The 26,398-nt window shown below is 36.0% G+C and overlaps 2 protein-coding genes across 2 annotated transcripts in view; one reads left to right on the top strand and one right to left on the bottom strand.

Annotated features, from left to right (window-relative positions):
• The window catches only part of FGF7 (fibroblast growth factor 7), a 76,416-nt gene extending 50,032 nt beyond the window's left edge, over positions 1-26,384 (top strand). The window contains exons 3-4 of the mRNA XM_003420118.4: positions 20,714-20,817; positions 22,301-26,384. Of these exons, the coding sequence (XP_003420166.1) occupies positions 20,714-20,817; positions 22,301-22,495 (299 nt within the window). The 3' untranslated portion in view covers positions 22,496-26,384. The remainder of the gene's footprint in view (positions 1-20,713; positions 20,818-22,300) is intronic.
• FAM227B (family with sequence similarity 227 member B) overlaps positions 1-26,398 on the bottom strand; it is a 343,918-nt gene that overhangs the window by 151,783 nt on the left and 165,737 nt on the right. The window lies entirely within an intron of this gene.

Here is a 26,398-nt window from a genome sequence, read left to right as displayed (position 1 = left end):
GCACTTAACCACTGTGTCACCATGGGTCCTTCACTATCCCCTACAGGACAGAAATCCAAACTCATCCAGCCAGATAAGATCCTTAATGATTTTGACTTTGTTTGTGTTTCCTGTTTCTTCTCCTGGCAGTCCAGCTTGTGTATGCTCTCAACACACAAACTAACCAAAACATAGCACAGTGTTTTATGCTTCTGCGCCTTTCTCATGCAGCCCCTTCTGCCTGATATGCCCTATCTCACCACTACATTGACAGGAAGGACTCACGATGTTGAGGGAAGGTAAGACACTTTTCGTAAGGAGAAAATTACACCTAATTACCAAAGTGCCTTGAGGAAATAAGCATGCAAACATCATTTTTTGGACCTTCAAAATGCTTTTGATGTGGTTCCAGAAAGAAGACAACTTTTAAAAAGGAGTTATTGTCATGATCCTGAAGATCCCAGTGGCACAGTGGTTAAGTGCTTGGCTGCTAACTGAAAGGTCAGCGGTTCGACCCCACCAGCTGCTCTGTGGGGAAACGATGTGGCAGCCTGCTTCTATAAAGATTACAGCCTTGGAAACCCTATGGGGGCAGTTCTAGTCTACCTTACAGAGTCACTATGAATTGGAATCAACTCGAAGGCAATGTTTTGTTTTGTTTTTGGTATCATGATTCTGAAGACAAAGCTGATCTTTTGTATTGGGGAAGTGATCTACTTTCAAAAACCTAGCTTAGAAAATCCAAAAACCAAACCCATAGCCATCAAGTCAATTCTGACTCATAGCAAACCTACAGGACACAGTAGAACTACCCCATCGGGTTTCCAGAGAGTGCCTGGTAGATTTGAATGCTGACCTTTTGGTTAACAGCTGTTAGCTTTCAATCACTGCACCCTCAGGGCTCCTGGCTTAGAATAGGTTGTTAATTTTTTCCAACTCCCAAATATATGTTGTATAGAGAGTACTTCCATTAGTAATACAATACTGCTGTTAGGATGGCACAGCAGTGGGCAATGTTTCATTCTGCTGTGCGTGGGAGGTCGCTGTAAGTCAGAACCAACTTGACGACACCTGACAACAATATATTAGCCAACTACCGTGGTAAGTCCAGCGAGGGATGGGTTGGGCAGGGGATGACTTCCCAGGTTGGGTGAGGAGGGTAATCAGTATCTTCATGGAATATGTGTAGTTTGAAAAAGCCCCCTGTGATCCTGACAGTCTTTCCCAGAAGGATGTTCTTTGCCCAACAATGCCTGCCCTGATCCACCCGTGGTTCGTCATCCTGAGAATTACTGGCTAAAGAAAAAGGAACAAATAATGAATTAGTTTAAATGAATTTTTTGAATGAAAATGTTTAACAATGAGATTCTTCAGGGATTAGTACAACAACCCAAGCTAGTTGATATTTTTAAAAATTATCATTCTGGCTCTGCTGTTACATTTGTATTTGTAACAAGTTCCCAGAAGTTATACATAAGAATCATCTAGAGATCTTGTTAAAACGTAGATTCTGATTCAGTGTATCTGGGGAGAAAATGCAAATTCTCAGCTGGGAACCTGTTAGAAATGTAAATTCTCAGCAGAGGTTTGAACCAGAAGGACCCAGTTTGAAGCCCTGTTTAAAAGTAAGGACGTATAGTTAAAATTTCAAATTTGTAGACTATGCTAACTTCTTTAAATTAGTGAAATGACAAGTTAATGATAAAACTCTGGAAGAGAAAACATTTGTATATAGATAGGTAGAAAACTGGCATATGAGTTTTAATGTAATATAGCTTGGAATAAAATTTAAATTATATTTATAAGATAAAGTGCTCTGGAAAAATGTCTTCACAGAAAAGGAACCAAGAAATCACTTTGGATATTTCCCTAAAGATATTATCTTCACATACAGTTGAAGCCAGTAAAGTATTGGGCACCATCAGGAGGAATGTAAGACACAAAACAGAGCACAGTATAATATCTCTGTGTAAACAACATGGTATACCTACATCTGGAACACAGATGCAGTTCTCTTTTCAGTACAATTGGAACATTCTGGAATTTGGAGGAATGAATGACATAAGACATATATGACATAGGCTAAAAAATTTTGATTTTCATCTAGGATAATAAATATTTATTAAGGTGAACATTAAGGTGGGTTATATTCAAAATTACGACAATGTGGATAAGAACATAAACTTGCTAATCAGCTCATGAAATATTAGAACTAGTGTGCACTTCTTAAAATCTGAATGTGCTAGTGGCAAGACAGATAAATAGATGTGCTATATTACACAGCAAAGAGGAAACATATGGAAGTCATTATTTGTATCAGTGATACATGCTAAAAAATAAATAGATTCAGGAGAGGTTTAGCCAAAACCAAAAAAGAAAAACCCATAATTGGTTAGAAAAGTAGGGATGTTTGGACTTCTCTCAACCTTTTTGAGTTGGCATCATGAAATATAATCTGTGACGAACTATTGTTAAAATCAACCACAGAAGTTTGGGCCCATATATAGTTAGATAAACTACAAAAATATAATGAAAAGAAGGAAATTTAATAAATACTTCTGGATAGTCAACCTTTTTTGCCTCAGTTCTTCTGACCTTTTGTATGACTAGGATACTCATACTTTAATCTTGGAATGGTTAATAGCTTCCATTTGCTGATTTGTACGGAGTTTACATATCATCCTATCTACCTCAGCATTTAAGGAGAGCCTGTACAAGCCCCTATATCAAGTACTAGGGGCTCCCTGGAGCATAAGATTTAAAAAAGCAAAAACAAAAACAAACCCGTTGCCACTGAGTCAACTCTGACTCATAGCCACCCTATGGGACACAGCAGAACTGCTTTATAGGGTTTCCAAGGCTGGTGGCATAGTGGTTAAGAGCTACAGGTGCTAACCAAAAATCGACAGTGTGAATCCACCAGGTGCTCCTTAGAAACCCTATGGGGCAGTTCTACTCTGCCCTATAGGGTTGCTATGAGTCAGAATTGACTAGACGGCAATTTTTTTTTCAATCTTTAGGAAGAAGACCACCACATCTTTCTCCTGCGGAGCAGCTGGTGGGCTCAAATAGCTGACCTTTGGGATAGCAGCCAAGTGCTTATCCACTGCACCACCAGCGCTCCTTGAAGCATAAAATACTCTCCTACATAGCTTATGGAAACCCTGGTGGCGTAGTGGTTAACAGCTATGGCTGCTAACCAAAAGGTCAGCAGTTTGATCCCACCAGGCGCTCCTTGGAAACCGTATGGGGCAGTTCTCCTCTGTCCTATACGGTTGCTATGAATAGGAATCAACTTGATGGCAATGAGTTTATATAGCTCATAATCGAGATGAAGCAGTAAGCTAAAAGTTTAAATAACAATAGACGAATAGAGGTGGATGCTGTAGTATAGCAATATAATCTTAAAGTAAAAGAGACCATAAGAGATCAGGAAGGTGGATAAAATGTTATAGAGAAACTTCAATTTCAGTTTACTTTTGAAAGAAAAGTGTCACTCAGTTATGTGGAAGCATTTAAAAATCTGATTCCCAAGCCTCAACCTGGACGTACGGGATCAGACTGTCTGAAGAATGGGACCTTCAAATCTGAAATTCTTTGAGAGCTCATCAAGTGAATCCATTCAGCCAGTTCATGAGGCTTTTCGGAACGGAGAATTCTATGTAATTATGTGAACTGGTAGGCAGAAGCGGGGAAGTGCATGGCGCTTTGTATGGGAGAGGAAGACAGTAAGTAAATTAGTTTGTTTGAAGCCAAACAGTCAAGTAAGTTGTAGAATAATGGAAGAAAACTGTAAAGGTAGCCACATTTTGGAGGGCTTTGAATTCCAGGCAAACGCGTTTCTTAATAGAGAGCAGTATTAAAAATTTTGGAGGAGAAGAGTAACCTTGGTAGCATCCTTATAAATACATAAAGGGTAAAGATAAAATCAGAGAGGCTGGAGCTTGGGGTCTAGTTAAGAAGCTATTATAATAGTTGACACATCAGGTGCAAGATAACGAAGGGCTGGATCAAAGGGATGGCACCGAATTAGGAAGGGGAGCACTGGATACATATTTGGTAGTATAAAAAGAGCAACTATGATGGTTTCTGCTAAGAGCTTTGGCATTTCTTGAACTCATTTTTAATATTTTAAGTATCTTCTTCCATAAACTCAGATATTTTTATTTCTTCCTTTCACTTTAATTTCTGTGAAAAATATAACTACTCTGCATCAGAACTCATTGTTTAGACTGCTAGCAAACAATGTCTGCCTAAAAATTCCTAACAGAGCCAATGGCCACAATGGCTTTAAATCATGATTTAATTTCTCTTAATACTATTGGCCAGCATGATCTGAAACCAAAGTGTTTAAAACTGTCTTGTTGCCTGAGTGGCAGAAGACATAAATACAAGTTAAAGAGGGAAAGATAAACGATTACTTTATATACCCATGAGGCAGCAAAATTTCACAGGTCGTATTAATAGTTAAGACAGAGGGATGATGTGAGTGTGTGGTTTACCCTATAAGCTTGTTTCTCCGTGAATTAGATGAAGTCTAGCAACCAATGCCTTGACTCCTATAGCCAGCGGTAAACAAAATGGTGATGAAAGTTTCCAAGACTTCTCCTTTTATGACTATTTCTCTCATTTTCATTTTCGATCCAGGTGCCCTGGTGGTCACTTCCTTCTAGTTCTATCAAATTCTGCTCTCAGAGAGCAACTGGGAGTATGTAGCAAGGTGTATACAAGTTTTTCTGTGAGAGACTGACTTGATTTGTAAACTTTCACTTAAAGCACAAGAAAAATTAAAAAAAAATCTGCTCTCAGAGAAGATTCAGTCACTTATACTGTTGTATTAATTTATGTTTATGTATTACCTTTGCCAGGTATATTTGTTTTTTGAACCTTATCTCTAATCCTGTGTAATAAAAAGTTTGATTTCCAATAGAAGACATTTTAAACTTTAGGAAAATCCAGAAATTGGGAGAGATTTTCTAGGTACGGAAGAGATTATTTCAATTATTTTCATTTCATATAAAAATCTGATATTTTTCTCACATATTTTGGGATTATAGTACTTGTACCTATTCTGATTATTTTGGAGCCATTTTTAGAAAATAGCAAAGTGCTGTATTTAGCAGCTGTAAATATATGATCAAAGAAATTTCTCTGAATAAAAATTTAGAACCTATAGAGATTACAGGGTAAATAAGAAGTATTTTCTCGTGTCTGATTCAGGGAATATGCCTTCCCAAGCTCAAAGGAAAAAACTGGGCCCCTTGTGTTCCAGAGAGGCCATGTTGTTGTTGTTGTTATGTGCCATCGAGTGGCTTCTGACTCATAGTGACTCTATGTTCAACAGAATGAAACACTGCCCAGTCCTGTGCCATCTTCACAATCCTTGCTATGTTTGAGCCCACTATTGCAGCCACTGTGTCAATCCATCTCATTGAGGGTTTTCCTCTGACCCTCTACTTTACCGAGCATGATGTCCTTCTCCAGGATCTGTTACCTGCTGATACCTTCCATACCTCCAAAGTATGTGAGATGCTCCCATGTCTAAAGAGCATTCTGGCTGTACTTCTTCCAAGACAGATTGGTTCGTTCTTCTGGCAGTCCATGGTATATTCAATATTCTTCACCAACACCATCATTCAAAGGCATCAATTTTTCTTTGGTCTTCCTTGTTCACTGTCCAGCTTTCACATGCATATGAGGCTTGAAAATACTATGGCTTGGGTCAGGGGCACCTTAGTCCTCAAAGTGACATCTTTGCCTTTTAATACTGTAAAGAAATTTTTGCAGCAGATTTGCCCCAAACAATATGTTGTTTGATTTCTTGACTGCTGCTTTCATGGGCATTGATTGTGGATCCAAGTAAAATGAAATTCTTGACAACTTCAATCTTTTCTCCATTTATCATGGTGTTGCTTATTTTGTTTTCTTTATGCTGAGGTGTAATCCATACTGAAGGCTGTAGTCTTTGATCTTCATCACTAAGTGCTTCAAGTCCTCTTCACCTTCAGCAAGCAAGGTTGTGTCATCTGCATATCACAGGTTGTTAATAAGTCTTCCACCAATCCACGTTTTTCTTCTTATAGTGCAGCCATGTTTTTCTTCATATAGTCCAGCTTCTCGAATTATTTGCTCAGCGTACAGATTGAATACGTATGGTGAAAGGATCCAACCCTGGCGCATACCAGTCCTACCTTTAAACCACGCAATATCCCCTTGTTCTGTTCGAACAACTGCCTCTTGGTTTATGTACAGGTTCTGCATGACCACAATATAGTATTCTGGAATTCTTGTTCTTTGCAATGTTAACCATGATTTGTTATGATCCACACATTTGAACACCTTTGCATAGTCAGTAAACACAGGTAAACATCTTTCTGGTATCCTCTGCTTTCAGCCAGGATCCGTCTGACATCAGCAATGATATCTCTCATTCCATGTCCTCTTCCGAATCCAGCTTGAATTCCTGTCAATATACTGCTGCAACCGTTTTTGAATTACCTTCAGCGAAATTTTACTTGCATGTGATATTAATGATATCATAAATGATATTATTAATGAAGTCATAAATGATAAGAAAAGGTCGATAAATTAGTATACAAATATAAGTCTGTACAATTAGCTGGATGCTGCTCCTGTGACGTTCTTTAGTGATCTGCCATTGGAATGATCCTGTTCATTGCACAACTAAATCATTAGCTTCTGATTCTGGCGTAGTTGTAACCCTGCTGAAACGTGCTGCTGCGACTTAAATTCTTTAAAAAGAAAACATTGCCATCACTGTACCTCATGTTGATGTATTTTAAAAATATATATTTTCTAATATCTTACTTGGAAGCCTGGTGGCGTGGTGGTGAAGTACTACGGCTGCTAACCAAGAGGTCGGCAGTTCGAATCCACCAGGCACTGCTCGGAAACTCTATGGGGCAGTTCTACTCTGTCCTATAGGGTTGCTATGAGTCGGAATCGACTCAACGGCGGTGGGTTTGGTTTGGTTTTAATTTCTTACTTATTTTCAATACAAATCCCTGAATGGGTGACACGATTCGTTTTATCTAACCCAGCAAAAACACTTAAATGTTTCTGACATCATTATAAATACATAGCACTGATTAGAACTATAATTGGTTTGGAGCCCTGGTGGCACAGTGGTTAGGAGCTTGGCTGCGAACCAAAAGGTCGGCAGTTCGAATTCACCAGCTGCTCCTTGGAAATCCTATGGGGGCAGTTCTGCTCTGTCCTGTAGGGTCACTATGAGTTGGAATCAATTTGACAGCAATGGGTTTGGTTTTTGATATGATTGATTTATTCTTCAATGATGATGATGGTGTGGAACCAGTTCTCTTGATGCAGGACTTTTCAGTTACATTTGATACCAGCAATTATGCAATCATGTGGCGCTGTTCATAATTTTATGTTAGTTTGGTGAGACTTACACTTAAATTTTTGGTAGTAATTTATTTGTGTTTCTTGCTGGCTTTGATTTGATTAGTTTTCTAATTTCTTTTAGCGTATTTCAAGGTTCTATCTTAGGATATGCTTTCATAGGGTAAAGTGATGTATTGATTGTGTTATCTTACACTAATAGATTCAAGGGTACAATGGAAAAGAAAGAGAAGCTGAGAGTGGGTTCTGTGAAAGTCAATAAAGACATGTGAGAAAGTGAACACGCTTCTTTCCTAATCCAAACACTATCACTCCCTCCAGGTGGCAAAGTCAGCGTGCGCACAACACATCCGCCGGAGTGGTCCTAACCCAACACTGGCGTGGAAAATAGATTTAGCTTTCCATGTTGTGCAGGCACTCTGCTTTGTTGATGGAACAAATTTATTTCAACCTAACTGCTCCTAACCTGGTGTTTATCTATTTGTTTCATTATAACTTCTGAGGGAGTTGATTTTGGATAACGTGCATACTTCACTACAGTTCATCTGCTTAGGGTTCAGGTGGACACTTCAAAACAGAACACTGGCAGGCACATGTTCTTAACATGTATTATATAATTTTTACATTTTGACAAAGCTTGGTTCTTGATAGAAATCCCATATAAAAATTGTTCACAAGAAAATAAATGGCTGATAAATCGTTTTAAAAAATTAAGATGAAAATACTAAATTTAAGATGATACACGAGTCATTTATTTTTTTGAGCAGCTTCTTTACAATGGTTAATGAGAGACGTGTCATTTTGCTTTCAAATAGATTTACTTAAAAAAATCATTTTTTTGCTACAGATAAATACATCATTCATTTTGCTGAGTAATGTCTATACACAAATACTGAAAAATATATTTTCACTCCTCAATTTATTGATGCTATTTTTAGGAATACTCTTCAAGTTAAATGTAATTCTGTTTCTATTTGAATGATTTGGAGGATGAAAATTAGTTTAATAATCAAAATATTTTATATCAAATCCTAATAAACTATATGACTTATAAGCATTATTTTATTTCCTTCTAAAATAACAGACCAACAAATCCTTTTGGTTTTTAATTAATACACAACAATCTGTATTCTCTTTCTTAGAGTCAGAAGAGGAAAAACAGCTTTTTTTCTATACCCACAGTCAGAACAGTGGCTTCTCATGGATTAAATTACTGAATGTCACTAAGCATTCAATAAATTATTTACTTAAGTACCCTGATTTCACCAAGAGGCAGACTAAAAATGTCCAAGGACCTCTTTTGCAACAAATACTGGCATCGGTAAATGAGCTAATTTTAATTACCAAGCTGTTGTCACAGCTAAGCTACGTCTTTAAAACTGATAATAATTTGAGAAGGTACAGAGCGAAATATATTGCCATTACCTTTCAGTATTTTATGATTCTAAGAAGTATTAATAATAAGCAAACTTAAAGTGACAAATCATGATAAGGAAAGAGAACTGGACAACTGCATCAACCCGTTGCCATCGAGTTGATTCCGATTCATAGCGACCCTATAGGACAGAGTAGAACTGCCCCATAGAGTTTCCAAGGAGCGCTTGGCGGATTCAAACTGCCGACCTCTTGGTTAGCAGCTGTAGCACTTAACCACTATGCCACCAGGGTTTCCAGGCAACTGTATATTCACATCAAACCAAAGAATTCTCACTGTCACTTTTCACAGTATAATAAAGTCAATGATTCCGTCCTAGTAACTGAGGAAGACATCAGATAGAAACAATAATGACACTTCAATAAATTTTAAAAAATCATTCTGGCTAGTAAACTTTAGCATTCCTGCTAGTAAAGTTAAGTGAGCAGCCCTAGTCAAATCAGCACATTCTGATTTTGCTTCCTCCTTTGAGGACCCAGGTTCTGTGATCAGAGCATGGAAAATGATGAAATTTCAGGATGTGATTATAGTTTGAAGATTAAAGAGGTAAGCAGGAATAAGGGGAGAACACGTGAGGATATTTAGTGACACCTACAGGTATTTCTCTTTAACACCTGGAGCACTGGGCACACTAAGTACATATTTTTTAAAAAATTGAAAAAAAAAAAAACTAGCATTATTGCTATATTTTAAAACCTAGAATACCTTCTGATTTTTTTTGTGATATACAGAATTCTTTTTATTGCTAACAAAAAATGCTGTTAAATATACACATCTAGGAATACATTGTAGACTTGGATCACAAAGTAATTTGCTTATGTTATTTAGGAACAGGATACAGAAACCTGTCATCAACTCAGTCTCAACATACATTCATTCCCACACCAATAAAAACAGCATCCCTCTAGCTTTTCTAATTCTCTTACTCTCACAGTCACCCAGATTCAAAATGATCCTTGACTTCCCCAACATCCATTACTTATGGGCCTGAAAGTTGAAAAAATAGGCATAGCAAGAAGAATGAATAAACGTAAAATTGAAATAATTTAGATCATCGGCGCCAAATATGTATTGAGTATTTGCATGTCATCATTGTTTGCTGAAAGAAGCCAGGTTTGACATTAATTGGCATTTCAGTATTGTATACCACTTACCAGAAGATTAAACAATGCAGGAAGCATCAAAAGAAGGTGGAAACAATACACAGAGTCACTATACCAAAAAGAATTGGTCGACATTCAACCATTTTGGGGGTAGCATATGATCAGGAACTGATGCGTATTGATGGAAGAAGTCCAAGCTTCACTGCAGGCATCAGTGAAAAACAAGGCTCCAGGAATTGATAGAATACCAGTTGAGACATTTCAACAAACCGATGCAATGCCGGAAGTGCTCACTCATCTACGCCATGAAATCTGGAAGACAGCCACCTGGCCAACTGACTGGAAGAGATCCAAATTTATGTCTATTCCCAAGAAAGGTGATCCAGCTCAATGAGGAAATTATCGAACAATATCATTTCTATCATATGTAAGTAAAATTTTGCTGAAGAACATTCAAAAGTGGCTGCAGCAGTATATCCACAGTGAACTGCCAGAAAGTCAAGCCAGATTTAGAAGAGGATGTGGAACCAGGGATATCATTGCTGATGTCAGATGGATCCTGGCTGAAAGCAGAGAATACCAGAAGGATGTTCACCTGTGTTTTATTGACTGTGCAAAGGCATTCGACTGTGTGGATCATAACAAATTATGGATAACACTGACTAGAATGGGAATTCCAGAACACTTAGTTGTGCTCATGAGAAATGAGTATATAGATCAAGAGGCAGTCGTTGAACAGTAGAAGGGGATGCTGTGTGGTTTAAAGTTAGGAAAAAGGCATGCATCAGTGTTGTATCCTTTCACCATACCTATTCAATCTGTATGCTGAGTAAATAATCCAAGAACCTGAAGTATATGAAGATGAACAGGGCATCAGGATTGGGGAAAACTCATTAACAACTGGCAATATGCAGATGACACAACCTTGCTTGCTGAAAGTGAGGAGGACCTGAAGCACTTAGTGATAAGATCAAAGACTATAGCCTTCAGTATGGATTACACCTCAACATAAAGAAAACAAAAATTCTCACATCATGATAAATGGAAAAAAGATTGAAGTTGTCAAGGATTTCATTTTACTTGGATCCACAATCAACACCCATGGAAGCAGCAGTCAAGAAATCAAAAGGCTCATTGTACCGGGCAAATCTGCTGCAAAAGACCTCTTTAAAGTGTTGAAAAGCAAAGATGTCACTTTGAAGACTAAGGTGTGCCTGACCGAAGCCATGGTGTTTTCAATCACCTCATATGCATGCGACAGCTGGATGACGAATAAGGAAGAAAGAAGAAGGACTGACACCTCTGAATTATGGTGTTGGCAAAGAATATTGAATATACCATGGACTGCCATAAGAACGAACTAATCTGTATCAGACGAAGTGCAATCAGAATTGCTCCTTAGAAGCAAGGATACTTTGGACATATTATTAGGAGGGATCAGTCCTTGGAGATGCTTGATAAAGTAGAGGGTCAGGGAAAAAGAGGAAGACCCTCAAAGAGATGGATTGATGCAGTGGCTGCGGCAATGGGCTCAGGGATAACGATTGTGAGGACGGCGCAGGACAAGGCAGTGCTTCGCTCTCTTGTACATAGGGTTGCTGTGAGTTGGAAAGGACTCAATGGCACCTGACAACAACAGAAGATTAACATTGTGTTGTCCATTTATTCAATCATATGCAGGCACTTTTCTTCCAAATTTTTTGAGCAAAGTCTGCTATTTGTTCCCCAATTTCTAATCTCCCCTTCTTCCACAGCAATAGCATTTTTAGCTGGCTGTTCACAATAAGCACTACACTTCCCAGTCTCCCTTGCAGCTTTGTGCGGTCACATGACCAAGTTCTGGCTGATGTGATGTCAGTGAAGTGTCCTATGGCAACTTCAGAAATCTTCCATAAGACGCAGCCATCAGGAGCCCTTTGCTTCTACTTTTTTTTTCCTTTAATTTATATCTTCCTGCCTGGAATAGGAATTCTACCTTGGATTATGGAAACAAAGTAACTGTGGAACAGTAAGCTGAATGGAACCTGGGGGCAGGTTTGTGTGGCGAAGAGTTGTCACATTTCAGACGTTTATTGGATGGAGAAATAAATTATTTTGTTTAAGCCAGACCCAGTCTGATGCACCCTCAATCTCTCTTTCCTGTCAAACACATTCTTCATAAAATCATGTGGAAATCCAAAAGCCCATTTTTTCATTTATTCTAGGCCATCATCTAGAAAGGCAAATCTGATTTTCAACACTCTGGTTAATAGTCAGGTGTTTACTGTCTGCAGTAATTTAGAGGGATTTATATAGCACCTTCACAGCTTTTTTTCTCACTTCCAAAATCATGAGATTAAACTGAAAAGAATAACTAAAACCACCACCTGCACTCTCCTGTCATCTTCCTATTCAGAATTTCGGTGTCACTAGAGATATATCTGATGTTTCTTCTGGTGCTGTCATTCATTCCCACATTCATGCTGACTGTCAGCATTCAGTCAGCTTGATGGATCTTCACCGGCTCTCCTGTACATGTTGACACACCACATGAGGAAGAACCCAGCCCTCGTAGTAAGCTGTGTCAAGCCTGTGTTTAATTGCTTCCTAATGAGATAAATTTGTTCATGACTTAATTAACTCATCCTTTCATAATTTAATCAAATCATGATGGTTTTCTCTATTATACAGATTTCAATAGATCTATTCATCATCATGTATTATAAATTTAAAACCTTAATGGGTTGTTGGTGAACAACAGAAAGCATAATGGAGACTGATTTAAGTATAAATTTAGATAATAAAGATAATTCCACAATTTACTCTTAGATGATCTTCTCCAGATTTGTAAAGTCCCAGTGCCTAGAATGGGGTTTGGCAATAGAAAACACTTAGTAAATATTTGTTATTTAATACTGAACATTTCAGAAAATATTTTGATAACCATAATTAAGTTGGCCTCTACTTTGAGGGGGCATATTTTACTTGTGGCGCACTCTTTGCAAGTAGCAAAGTGAAACCATTTCACTTATCTCACCATTTAGAAACCAAACGAAAACGTAAAGATGAGTGAGTTAGTTTTTAAAAGCACAGAATAGAAGGATTTTAATAATCAGCTCAGGGCAGGAAAGCATGTTTTGTCATCTTTGATCCTATGACATTTCATTTTCAATTCACATTTTTACATACTTTCAATTCTACGAATACCACATAAAGTCATTTTGAAATTCATTTGTTGACAAATTATGGTTTTTCTTTTATCATTAAAGAAAATAAAGAAGAATTCATCATTTGTTAAGATGGAGTAGCTGACATTTATCTTTATATATAAAAAACAATTTATCATATTTAAATAAACTTTATAATACAACCTTGAAAAATATAAAAATCTACAGTAAAATTTCTTTTTGACAAGCACACGTTATTAAATACAAATTCCAAAATAATGAAATAATTAAAAATATTCTTAAGGAAGGTAGTAAGATTGTATTACTGTGAAATAAGTTTATAGTCTAATTCAAGGGACATAATGAAAAATATTCTGTCTTAAGCAATCTTATCTATATCAGTTCAGTTCTTGATGAGAAACTGGTTTTAAGAAAATAAAATACAGCTGGTGAAAAGTCTGAACTCCACGTTGTTTGAGGCAGGGCCGAAGAAAGTGTGGACACTTTGCCTGATCAATCCTCTCTTTGAAGGGTTATTATGTGAAAAAAGTATTTATTCTGCAAAGCTTGAAAGGACACACCTGAGAGCAATTAGTATGAACTATAATCAGAACTATCTATAAACGTAATGAGCCACTTGGGATTTAGTTACTACAATAAATTCATGTGGGTATGTACCAGACAAACAGATCAATGGGACAAAACAAGATAGGCAATATAAGGTAAAAGAGAGGTACCACTAATCAAGTAAAAGAAGGAATGGAATATTTAATAAGTAATGTTGTAAAAACTAGTTAGCTATTTGCAGGAATAAAACATGAGTTTAGAGTCTTATCTCACACCATATACCAAAATTAATTCTAGACGAATTTAACATATATATTTAAAATTCAAACTATAAAGTATATATTTCAGACACTGGGATGGAGAAAAAAACTGTTAAGCATCAAACCAATGGGATAAATTGTCAAAGGAAAGATATCCATATATATGGCTACACGAAGATTAATCACCTTTGAGTAAATTAATGCATCAGGGTAGCGCAGGGTTAACGACACAACAGGGATTAGGAATAGAATTAAAGTCAAGAGTGTGAAAAGATGCATAGAAAAAAAATTACGACTTCTGAAAAATTAGATGTGGCAACTAGGAGCATTTATAACCCTGAAGACAGAAAGTTAATAAAGAGATTAGAAGTTAGGATGCAGGATCTAAGTTGAGGAAAAGCAATCAGATTTGGGTTATATGTCTAAGAAATTTGGTGCTAGTAAGTAAGACCTAGGGTAGTCCTTTCAGAGAACTTCAGGGTTGAGGGCAGTGGCATTTTATTAGGCACAAAGCCTAGAGCAGATGACATTTTTAAGGGCTTCCAAATATATTTAAACCCTTAGAATATATTTTAAAATAAGATATTGGTGGTAAAATTTGAAAAGAAAATAAAAAAATAGGGATTAGCAAATATTTAACATATAAAACATACCATCTTGCCAATGTCATTAAATTTATCAGTATTTTTTTCATAGCATTTAAAAACAATTTGGTAATATTTTTTACTTTGCAAGAATTCTCAAGAATGCACAATATTAAAAGAAAATATATAGCTAAAGGCAAATTTGATAAGTTACTTTTGGCCAAATAATTTAAAAAGAAAAATTATACAAAACTTTAAAATATTTATAAAATATTGTATCTAGTGAGAAATGTGGATTTTAAAACATGTTTGATCTGCCTAGGGTAGGATCTCGGGAAAGAAGAATACGTAGGACCTAGGGAGAGTCCCCGGGTGGCACAAATGGTGAACACGCTCTGCTGCTAACCAAAAGGTTGGAAGTTTGAGACTACCCAGAGCTGCCTCAAAGAAAGGCCCAGTGATCTACTTTAGAAAAGTCAGCCTTTGAAAACCCTATGGAGCACAGTTCTACTGTGACACACGTGGAGTCGCCATGCATTGGGATGGGGACAGGGGCTATGAAGATCTTAAAAGGACTCTGATTGAGGGAAAGCTTTGGCAAGGGGATTCCTGCATTCAAAAGGCAAGGAAGGGAGGGACTGAAGAACACGTACATGCAGAATATGTGAAAAATATGGTACTAAGATGCAGGATTTCAATGTCAAAAATAACATTTATTTAGCAAAATTCTTTGCTATTTTTGTAATTGTGTCAGTGTCCAAAAATCATAGCAATATAAATACGTATCTTTAATTCTTTAATTAAAATCATACTAACATCCAACTAGTAGCCAAGTTGATCAAATTCATATGTTTTAAATAGTTTACTATTTACTTACAAAATTTAATATAATCTGCAACTTGATATATTTAAATACCATTATGAAAGTTTGCAGACATTTTGGAGCGTCTTGAACATTCCTGCGTGCATGTGTCGTGGAGTTTCTATTTTAAATCCATGTAGACAGAGGGCTACAGAATAGCCAAAGATATTGAACCCACAAATATAAGGGCATAATTTACAAAGTACGGTCAGGTTGCAACTAAACAGACCAGGAGAAATGGATTTAACTTAGAAAAGCTGTTTTAAATTAAAAACAAAAACAAAAACAACCCTTTACACTATTAAAAAGTGAGGAATGCCAAAGAGCTTTTGTTTATATGGGTTATAACAACTGATGTTTACAGTATTAGAAATTTAAACTGAGGCATTTTGAAAATATTTATTAACTCATTTACAAGTGACAAAAATAATCCATAGCAAGTCAACATAAATAACATTTTTTTTTTCTGAAAAAAACTATATTTTCCAAAGGAATTATTGGGAAGAATGGTATTGCCTTATATTACTACAAATAACATTTTTAAGATGAAAAATAACTATATTTTTTTAAGAAAGAGAAATCTAGTGAGATAAGTATCATTACTTTATATTTTTTGAATGCTTCTTCAGTTTCTGGCTTACTAGAAGATAGCCAGATTTTCATATTAATCTCTCGTAAGACATCATTTTGATTAATGTATATAAAAAAAATCTGGTTTCACATAGATGTGTAGTTAAGAAAGGGAAGAGTATTTGAATAGACTTTTCAGAAAATTGATATTACATCAAAACTTGATAGTTTCTTAAAGGTTAGGTATACTGCGGAATTTGAAATTATATTAAGGAATTTTTCATACCCAGTTATGTTAAAATCCATTACACTTTGAATTTATTTCTTTACCTATGCAGGATTTTTTAACATCATGCAGTGATCGTTTGGAAAATAAAGCTTCAGTGAGTTATACAGGTCTGTGAAATGTTGACACTAAAAACCAAATTTTCAAACAGAAGAGTTAAAACGTTTTAAAATCGTTTGGTTGCTGCTATAAAGAACAAGGAATTATTGTCAACATTAGGGAACATCTAAAATTCTAGAGGATGCAGAAGAATTTTTAAAAAGTAATAACAATTTACAACAATGTTCTTCACTTCCCATTCCAAGTGGTGAAACAAGATTAAATAGTAAATAGGCAAAAAGGTTTAGATAAATTCATGAATGACTGAACTACAGAGAAGCCATTTAAGGTAGAGTCCCTAGTTTGTAAGGCTGGCATTCTAAATAATAAATTGTGCTATTGTTGACAACAATATTGTTGCCAAGTATAAATGGCCAATTTGCTTGAAATATTGCCTCATTTTTCAAACTCTATCATTGTGCTACCAGAATCATTACATTAACATTCTGATGCACCCATGTTGTAATTAATATGTCTTACATGCTGGGGAACAAATTTACCGTGAATGTTACTTACACACATAAACCTTACAAAGATCAATGTCTACATTTTCTTTTAGACCTCAGTTTCTAGATGAGCAATTGTGAAACTCTCCTCTAGATGAGCTCTGACTAGTGCTAAGTATAGTATACTGGGAAAATGGCTTCCTAGGAAGCATGTATGTAAAACAGGTTGCAGGATTAGTGAGGCTACATCAAATCCCAGTGAAGTGGGTAACAATTTTATTCTCCAGGTATGAAAACTGAAGCAAAAAAAATAAATAAGGGAACGAAGTGAAGGTATGGAGTCAAAAATTGGTATTTTCCTTTAATTAAATGAATACTTCAGGAAAACAGCTTTTGAAGACTTGACGTATGCAGACAACTTCCACCTGGAACTTTCTTTGCATTGTGTTAGACACAGGGTAAGAGAAGGCCTTAGGGCTGTGCCTTCATGTGGAAAGTATAATCAAGAGAAGTTACATAAAAAATTCACTAGAACTTTCTTTGCATTGTGTTAGACACAGGGTAAGAGAAGGTCTTAGGGCTGTAACTTCATGTGGAAAGTATAATCAACAGCAAGTTACACAAAAAAATTCACTAGAACTTTCTTTGCATTGTGTTAGATACAGGGTAAGAGAAGGTCTTATGGCTGTACCTTCATGTGGAAAGTATAATCAACAGCTAGAACTTTAATTCCTACTTAATTTTTTAAAAAGTTTCCTCAGATTCCACTGTATTTAGACCAAATCATTAAAATGCGGTACTTAAGGAAGACATATATAATAAAACAATAAAATTCATGTGATTACGTGTTTTGTAAAAACAATTTCAATAAGATTGAAAAATTAATGAGAATATATAAAATTATAAAATATATGAATAAGATTCAAAATTTGGTTGTAACTTGTCTTTTCATGTATCAAAAGAACTCACTATTAGTTTACAATGCTTAATCTTTTTTTTTAAGGCGCTAGGCTCTGTTTTACTTATTATTATTTACTTTGTTATTCATTTCAAGATACAATTATTTTCTCCTTTGAATTTTTTGATACTATGTGTTTTCACTAATGAAGGCATGATCATTAAAGGGCCAATTCAGAATTTTTGTTATGAGTTATGGATTCTGATACCCATTATCTGGGATGGCATATGTCCCAGTGGCCAGCAGATGACATAAATCCTGCCGATTTATGATAAAAATCCTTAAAAAAAGTTTTTTAAAAAATTTTATTTCTTAAAAATTTACAAAACATGGGGTAAAACATGAAGGCACTTGGCAATGACTGCATATACATTTTATCCTAATCTCCTTCCTCTTAGCCTTTTTATTATTTTTCATGCAACTTTTCAAAACACTGTACAACGCTTTCTTCCTTACTGCAAAAGCAGTACTTAGAGCCCAAATAAATAAAGCCAAGGGATTTGTTAATCGCAGAAAAATTACCACAGCAATGTCTTCTTTATCACCGTAAAAGCAGTACTTAGAGATCAAGTAAATAAAGCTAAAGAAATTTGTATCTCAGGAAAATGACCACTACTATGTATTTTTCGTTATAACGAAAGCAATACTAACAGCTAAGAAGAAGACACAGCTGCTCTGGAATACTTACTGCAGAGCTTCTCACAGCGGTGCATTCTACACATAGAAGCAATGACTGGGTCCTAAGATTGAATGCAGGGTGAGAATAACTTACAAGAGTTCCAATCTCTTGAAAAGTACCACTGCGATGCATTATTCCTTATTAAAAAAAAAAAAAAAAAATTTGCTGTTCAGAAGCCAGAAAAGAAGGGTACCAGTAACACCTGGAAACAATGAGAAAATGAGCACTATGGCTGAATGAAGACTGGCAACAGCTTATTCTCACAGTCTCATGAGAACATAGTAACTGGGGGTCATAGTGAGGAGGTTTATGTCACAGAATTAAAGGCAAACCTGTCAAAAGTTTACAAAATTCACACACTCAGCAGGCATCACCTAAGACAATGCTCAATCTACACAAAAATGAGGCTCCCACTCAGGATTTTTGAGTTTCACACATCTCAAAAGGCGACCCTCTTGACGCTAAACGAGTTCAAATTGGGCTACCTCCTTTCCAAAGGGCTCCAGAGGCATAAAAAGTGGGTGGGAGACTGTATGTTCCACAGGTCTTGAAAGGGTTATACTTATTCAATCTGTATGCTGAGCAAATAATCCCAGAAACTGGACTATATGAAGAAGAAAGAGGCACCAGGATTGAAGGAAGACATTAACAACCTGTGATATGCAGATAATACAACCTTACCTGCTAAAAGTGAACTGGACTTGGAGCACTAACTGATGAAGATCAAAGACAACAGCCTTCAGTGTGAATTACACCTCAACACAAAGAAAACAAAAATCCTAACAACTGGACCAATGAGCAACATCAAGATAAAAGGAAAAATATTGACGTTGTAAAGGATTTCATTTTACTTGGATCCGTAATCAATGCCTGCGGAAACAGCAGTTAAGAAATTAAACGACACATTGCATTGGGCAAATATGCTGCAAAAAACCTCTTTAAAGCGTTAAAAAGTAACGATGTCACTTGGAAGACTAAGGTGTGCCTGACCCAAGCCATTGTATTTTCATTAGCCTCACGTGCATATGAAAGCTGAACAACAAACAAGGAAGACCGAAGAAGAATTGATGCCTTTGAACGATGGTGTTGGCAAAGAATATTGAATAAACCATGGACTGGCAGAAGAACAAACAGATCTGTCTTGGAAAAAGTACAGCCAGAGTGCTCCTTAGATGCGGGGATGGTGAGACTTTATCCCAAGTACTTTGGACATGTTATCAGGAGGACATCTTGCTTGGTAAAATAGAAGGTCAGAGAAAAAGAGGAAGACCCTCAAGAAGATGGATTGACAGAGTGGCTGCAACAATGGGCTCAAACATAGCAATGATTGTGAGGACAGTGCAGGACTGGGCAGTGTTACGTTCTGTTGTACACAGAGTCGCTATGCGCTGGAACTGACTAGGTGGCACCTAACAACAACAGGCTCTATTTAGGAGTCATGGTGGCACAATAGTTAAGGGCTCAGCCGCTAACCAAAAGGTCAATATTTCAAAATATTTCAAACTTACCCAGTGGCTTCACAGAAGGAAGACCTAGCAATCTGCTCCTGTAAAGATTAAAAAAAAAAAAAAAAAAAACCTAGAAAACCCTATGGGGCAGTTCTACTCTGTCACATGCAGGCGCTGTAAGTCGAAATAGACTCAATGGCACCTAACAACAACAAGAGGCTCTGTTTAATATCATTGATAATTGCTTAAATTGGTATTTTATTTATTTTCAGTTTATTCAAGCGATAGTTTTAGTAATTATTTTTTAAGATAAAGTTCAACCAAAAAGAAGAGATGTTAGCTTATTGTATACTTTCATAATGTTACACAATGACTGAGATCTGGACTATCTAGGTTCAAATCCCAGGTCTACCATTTAGTAGCTGTGAGAATTTGGGCAAATTACTTCTCGGTGCTTCAGTTTCTTGATCTATAAAGTGGCGAAAACAACAGTACCTGCGTTATAGGTTGTGCTGATAATTACATTAGTTAAACATAAAAAGCACTGAAACAATCCTGATCATGTGGCATGAGTTCAATAAATGTGATCTATTATTATTACAGTAATTCAGAAATGTAATTCTAGAGAATAAAAATCTAAATTCAAACTTGAAACTATTTATTTGAACTCAGATGCTTCTTCTGCAAGAGTAAATATAGAGAGTACACAGTTTGTACTCTCTATATTTAATGAGGACTACTTTGGTGTTTGCGTGTAAGCGATATTGGTAGGGAATCTCGGGCTAAGTAATCATGTTAATAATTTTAACAATATCCAGTTGAAACAGAAATAAAGAACAAAAGACCATTCTTGGATGATCTGCAAAGCTGAATGAATAATTTACACATCTTTCTGTGATTCCTTGCAGATATCATGGAAATCAGGACAGTGGCAGTTGGAATTGTGGCAATCAAAGGGGTGGAGAGTGAATACTATCTTGCAATGAACAAGGAAGGAAAACTCTATGCAAAGGTATTGATAAATTCATAGCTTAGGCTTAATTTTTCAAACTTATTTTGGTCAAAAGCATCTTGCCTTTCTGGAAAATAAAAATAGAATTAATTTCTTTCCGACTATATAATTTAATAATTTCACTAAAACACGTTATACCCGAACATTAAGAAAAGATGTTTTCTGTGTGGCCTTAGACAAATTGCTTAAGCTGTCTGGACTTTGGTTTCTTCTTCTGTAAAATTAGTTGGATTAGCTGACCTCTAAGGATGCTTCCAGCTCTAAAATTCCATGTATACTTTAGATGCTTAAAATCTAAAGTTTCCATCTGTCAGTATTAAAGCTCTTTTTGTTAAAGTTCATCCAATTTGCACATTGCTGACATGTAAATTCTTGGGGAAAAAATCCTGAAGTGTTCAGTTTGTTTATCAACAGCAATCTCACAATCACGGGCTTTGATCTGTAAGTGCTGACATTGTTCCCACTTTCTTGCAATGCAAAATATGTAACATTTCATCCTGCTATAATAAAATATAATTGGCTTTCCTTTGCATTCCTACAGCCCAGAACACTGTCTGGCACAAGCTAATTATATAATAACATATGTTTCACTGAATGAACAAATGAATAAATAAAGGAATGGTTGAATAAATGAACAAATTTTTACTTTCCATCACTATCAAAAGCAGCACAGTGGTAAACAAAGAAAAGTTGTATAATATGTCCAGCACCTACAAGGGGCAGAGGCTCTGCTAACTATACAAATTCCCAGTGGTTAGGGAATGAGTGGCGTGGGCACAGCAATGAGAATGGCTAAGTAGGAGAAAATGGCTCCTAACACCAGAAGAACAGTAGAAACTGACAGGCCAAAAAAAAAAAAAATAATAATAATAATAATAATTGAAACTATGTTGCTTAACTAAATGAGTATCATCTTTTTTTTTTTTATTTGTTTAAGATGCTTGTTTTACAAATATGCTACACCTATGCACTGTTTGTTTGTTTGTTTTGATATCAAATGAGGAAACTCCAGTGGATACTGGTTAAGAGCTATGGCTGCTAACCAAAAGGTCAGGGGTTTAAATCTACCGGGCACTCCTTGGAAACGCTATGGGGCAGTTCTACTCTGTTCTATAGGGTCGTATGAGTTGGAATTGGCTCTATGGCAATGGGTTTGGTTTTCGGTTTTGTATCAAATAAGGATCCCTGGTGGCACAGCGGTTAAGAGCCTGGCTGCTAACCAAAAGGTTGGCAGTTCGAGTCCACCAGCTGCTCCTTGCAGACCCTATGGAGCAGTTCTACTTCGTCCTGTAAGATTGCTATGAGTTAGAATCGACTTGATGGTAATGTGTATTTATTTATTTATATCAAATAAACTGCATTAGGCCCAATCGACCACAAGTTTAAAAAAAAAAGTCATGTATGTTTCAATTCTACCAAATAGTACCTGCTTACTCTTTAATTGAGCCTCTCTAAAATAATGTTTGTTTGTTATTTTGAACAGAAAGAATGCAATGAAGACTGCAACTTCAAAGAATTAATTCTGGAAAACCATTACAACACGTATGCATCAGCTAAGTGGACACACAGCGGAGGAGAAATGTTTGTTGCATTGAATCAGAAGGGGATTCCCGTACGAGGGAAAAAGACAAAGAAAGAACAAAGAATAGCCCACTTTCTTCCTATGGCAGTAACCTAACTATACATGGTATCTAAGAAACCAGTTCCAGCAGGGAGATTTCTTTAAGTGGACTGTTTTCTCTCTCCTTTCCTTTTCCTTTTTTTTCTTTCTTTTTTTTAAAGTAACCAAGAAAGGCTGGAGAACTACTGAAAAACTGATCAAGCTGGACTTGTGCATTTATGTTTATTTTAAGAGACTGCATTAAAGAAAGATTTGAAAAATATACACAAAAATCAGATTTAGTAACTAAAAGTTGTAAAAAATTGTAAAACTGGTTGTACAATCATGGTGTTAGTAATAGTAATTTTTTTTTTCTTAAATTAATTTACCCTTGAGAGTATGTTAGATTTGATTATCTGATAATGATTATTTAAATATCTCTATCTGCTTATAAAACGGCTGCTATAATAATAATAATAACGCAGACTTGTCATACGAGATACGTCAGACCTAGAGGCTGCTGGAGTGATTGTCAGATAATGAAGCCGACGCGAACTACGGAAGATGAGCAGCATTTGAAATGTTTTCTACCAAAAAATAATAATCCACTAAAACTCGAAGACAAAAAGAATGTTCTCAAAAATTCTATTATGGAATTGAATCAAATAGGTAGTTTTTCAAAAGTATAGGGTTGGAACATGCTTGTATCTATTAATAGGAACAAAATTCTTGAGGCTGCTCAAATTGAAAGGATGTTACTAAAAGAACGTTTTAAAAACTTTTGTATATAAAATAGTAATAATGATGATAACACTGTACTTCATCTCACTTGCCACAAAATAACATTTTATAAACCCTGAAAGTAAAATTCAGAACCCTTTAAGTAACATAATCTATTTTTTGTATAATTCATATTTGGGAGTATGGCTTTGAATAATGTTCTTCCCACAAATAATCATGCTTTTTTTCTGTGGCTACAGCATTAAACTCTATTTTAAGTTGTATTTGAACTTTACTGTTTTGTTATTTAAGTTTGTTATTTATAAAAAATAATCTTAATAAGTTGTATCTGTTTCATATGCTTTCAGTTCTAAAGGAATAACAAAACCGTCTGGCTCAGCTGCAAGTCCTCCCCCTCATGACTGCACCGAGTCTAGGGCACAGCACTGGCCCCAGCAAATCCTGGATGGCAGACAAAAATGGCAGCCTGCAGCCCAGCTCCCACTAGATTCCTGCAGGGAACAATGCAAAAATGGGAAAAATGCTTTGCCACATACTCCTGCCAATTGAATTGGATCGCATAAGTGAAATCACTGAAGATAAAACAACTTATAAGATTTTAAAGTTATAATATATTTGAGTTTATGAGTGGAAAAGTATCATTTAAAAAAATGCCTATTTAAAATTAGTAATTTTTTTTTAAACTCTAGAAATCTCTGCCCTCCAAAAGATGGCAGCATCCAGAGTTGTTTTTCTGGTGGATGGGAAGAGCACAGAGCCCAAAGTGGAGGACAGTCGAGGGACTTGAGGCCCGGAACGTCACGAAGGCCAGAGGTCAGGATCCAGAGAAAAAGGTTATCGGAAAGATGCATTTCCACTTCACAGTTCTTCCTTCCACTGGTAGATACTGGTGGTGCTTTATGTGCTTACCAATAGGAAGTCTATATTTATCTAAATTAAACTGAATGGTATGCTCATCATTATGGTTCTCATTTCAAAATATTTTTCATTCAAGTCCCTTTATTTTACATAAATATTATCTGGCAGTGCATTTATAGGTGAAAGTTACATGAAAAGGCTAAGTCCGCAGGAACAACAGATTCACTTGGTTTTCCTGTGGCTCACCTATACCACCAGGCCGCAGGAACCTAGAAAGAACCGCCCTCCTTACATATACTCTGGGATGATGCAATGAGTGATGCTCTGAACTGTCATCAGATTCAAGGGCACCTTGCCAGGCTAGGTTCCAAGATTGGGCTTCTGTGACTAGCACCTTGTGAGCACATCACGGGCAGAGGAGGATACATGTTTCACTTTGTTTCCTTAGTGCCCAACACAGTGTCTGTCCATAATTATTTATTTGAAATCATTCAATGTTTGAATATCAAGAAAATTCATAATGAAACTAATCTTACATTTTAAAAAGTTAGGGTAAAACATGACTATACAGAAATTTAAAACAAAATAGTGTATACACATACAAGATATGAGAGTCATATTAGGACCAAATGCTTTTTGTCACAGAGTTACAGTTACCATTAAATTATACCGTATAGCTGAATTAAGTAAAATAGATAAAAAAAAGATATTTAGTAGTAAATCCATTCCTGTAGTATATGTCATTGACACAATCTTTTTAGGAGCATCTGCTTTTAATTGTTTTTTTCTCCTATTTTTTTGTACTTATCATGCAAATTTTAGAAAATGAAATTGCACTACTTACATAAACATTTAGAATTCTTTGTCCCTCCCCATCACTTAGAGATGAGGAAATTGAGATTCTGATACACCCCAGGTCATGTGGCTGGTTAGGTACAGAGCTGCCACAAGAGTCTAGGTCACCTAGCATATGCTTTTCACTCTTAGATTATGAGGGTTATTACCCAGTGGCTCCTTTTTTTCTTTTTTTTTTCTGTTGAGATATGATCTTTACATTTGCATATAAAGTTGACATATATTCTGGCAATTCACTTCATATGCAACGATTAATCTATACTGTGATGATTGACTCAAAAGGAGCAAAGAAATGATGAAATTCCTAATCCTAATTCCTATTCAATTCTTATGTAAACCCCTTTATTTGGGAAGGGAGGGCATTGCACAAAATATCCTGATAAGCAGAGCAACCATCTCTAAAATGTTCTTCGGAAGAGGAAATAGGTTTAATACATAGGTTTCCAACAATTAGGAAGGGGAAAATTAAATAAAATAGTATGAAATGTTAAAAAAGTAACAAAAAAGTTATTTGTGATGTAATTGGTATATCAATTTTTGATGTAATTGGTAAATCAGTCGCGATATAAATTATCACCTTAAAAATAACTTGAGTTTGCTATAAATTTAACTTAATGATAAAAGGGAAGAGATAAAGTAGATGACCTCTTCAAACTTTCCATCTCTTACGTGTTTTATTTTATGGTTTTTTAGAGTGTCAGGGAACATAAAGACTGGCTATGGGACTCAGCTACATTCACAGTAAAAACAGTTCTATAACCACAAATACCCTAAAGCCATATCCTTCACAATTTTCTACTGAAACACCCATAATAGTAGACAAGAAAGAATTATGGCCTAGGGAATAAATGCAAAGGTTATCCACAAAGACACAAAATTCCTTTCTCTTAGAACTCGTACTTTTTGCATTTTACTCCATAATATGAAAAAATTTGCAATTAGTAACACTAAGCAAAGCTGACGCTTCAGAAAGATGTACAAGGTTTATCATGTCGCTTCATTTATACCCCTACCCCACTGCCATATACTTGGGTAAGAATAAGACACAAGAAATCATATAGCTCCCATAGTCCAACTTTATATATAGATAACACAGGGCTGAAAAAACAAAAATTTTATTGAAAATTCACAATGTCTAGGAATGATATTGAAAATATGTAATGACCAGTACAGGTAGTTCCTGGCCAATCAGAACATCTCACTGATCTATCAAAACGTATGAGGGCCACTGTGACTTACCTGCGTGCCAGATGTCGACCAGCCCTGCCCATTTCTGTGATCAACCTAAAACATGGTTTTTGGAAAATATCTATTAATTGGTCTCTCTGGTTTGACTTCTTAATGTATATCTTAACATGAAATAGTTTATTAAAACCTCATGTCTAACTGTCTTCAGCCTTGTTGTCAGTCTATTCCACTTGTACATTTATCCAGTGAAGCTGCTGCCTTCAATGACAGTGACTTGTTCCTTCAGGTCTACACATGCTCCCACACATCTTCCAACTTTGAATCATTTGTCAAGAGAAT

Source organism: Loxodonta africana, chromosome 10 (genome assembly GCF_030014295.1).
Source record: "Loxodonta africana isolate mLoxAfr1 chromosome 10, mLoxAfr1.hap2, whole genome shotgun sequence".
Taxonomy (NCBI): domain Eukaryota; kingdom Metazoa; phylum Chordata; class Mammalia; order Proboscidea; family Elephantidae; genus Loxodonta; species Loxodonta africana.
Note: the sequence above shows the minus strand (reverse complement) of the source record. Positions and strands in the feature narration are given on the sequence as shown.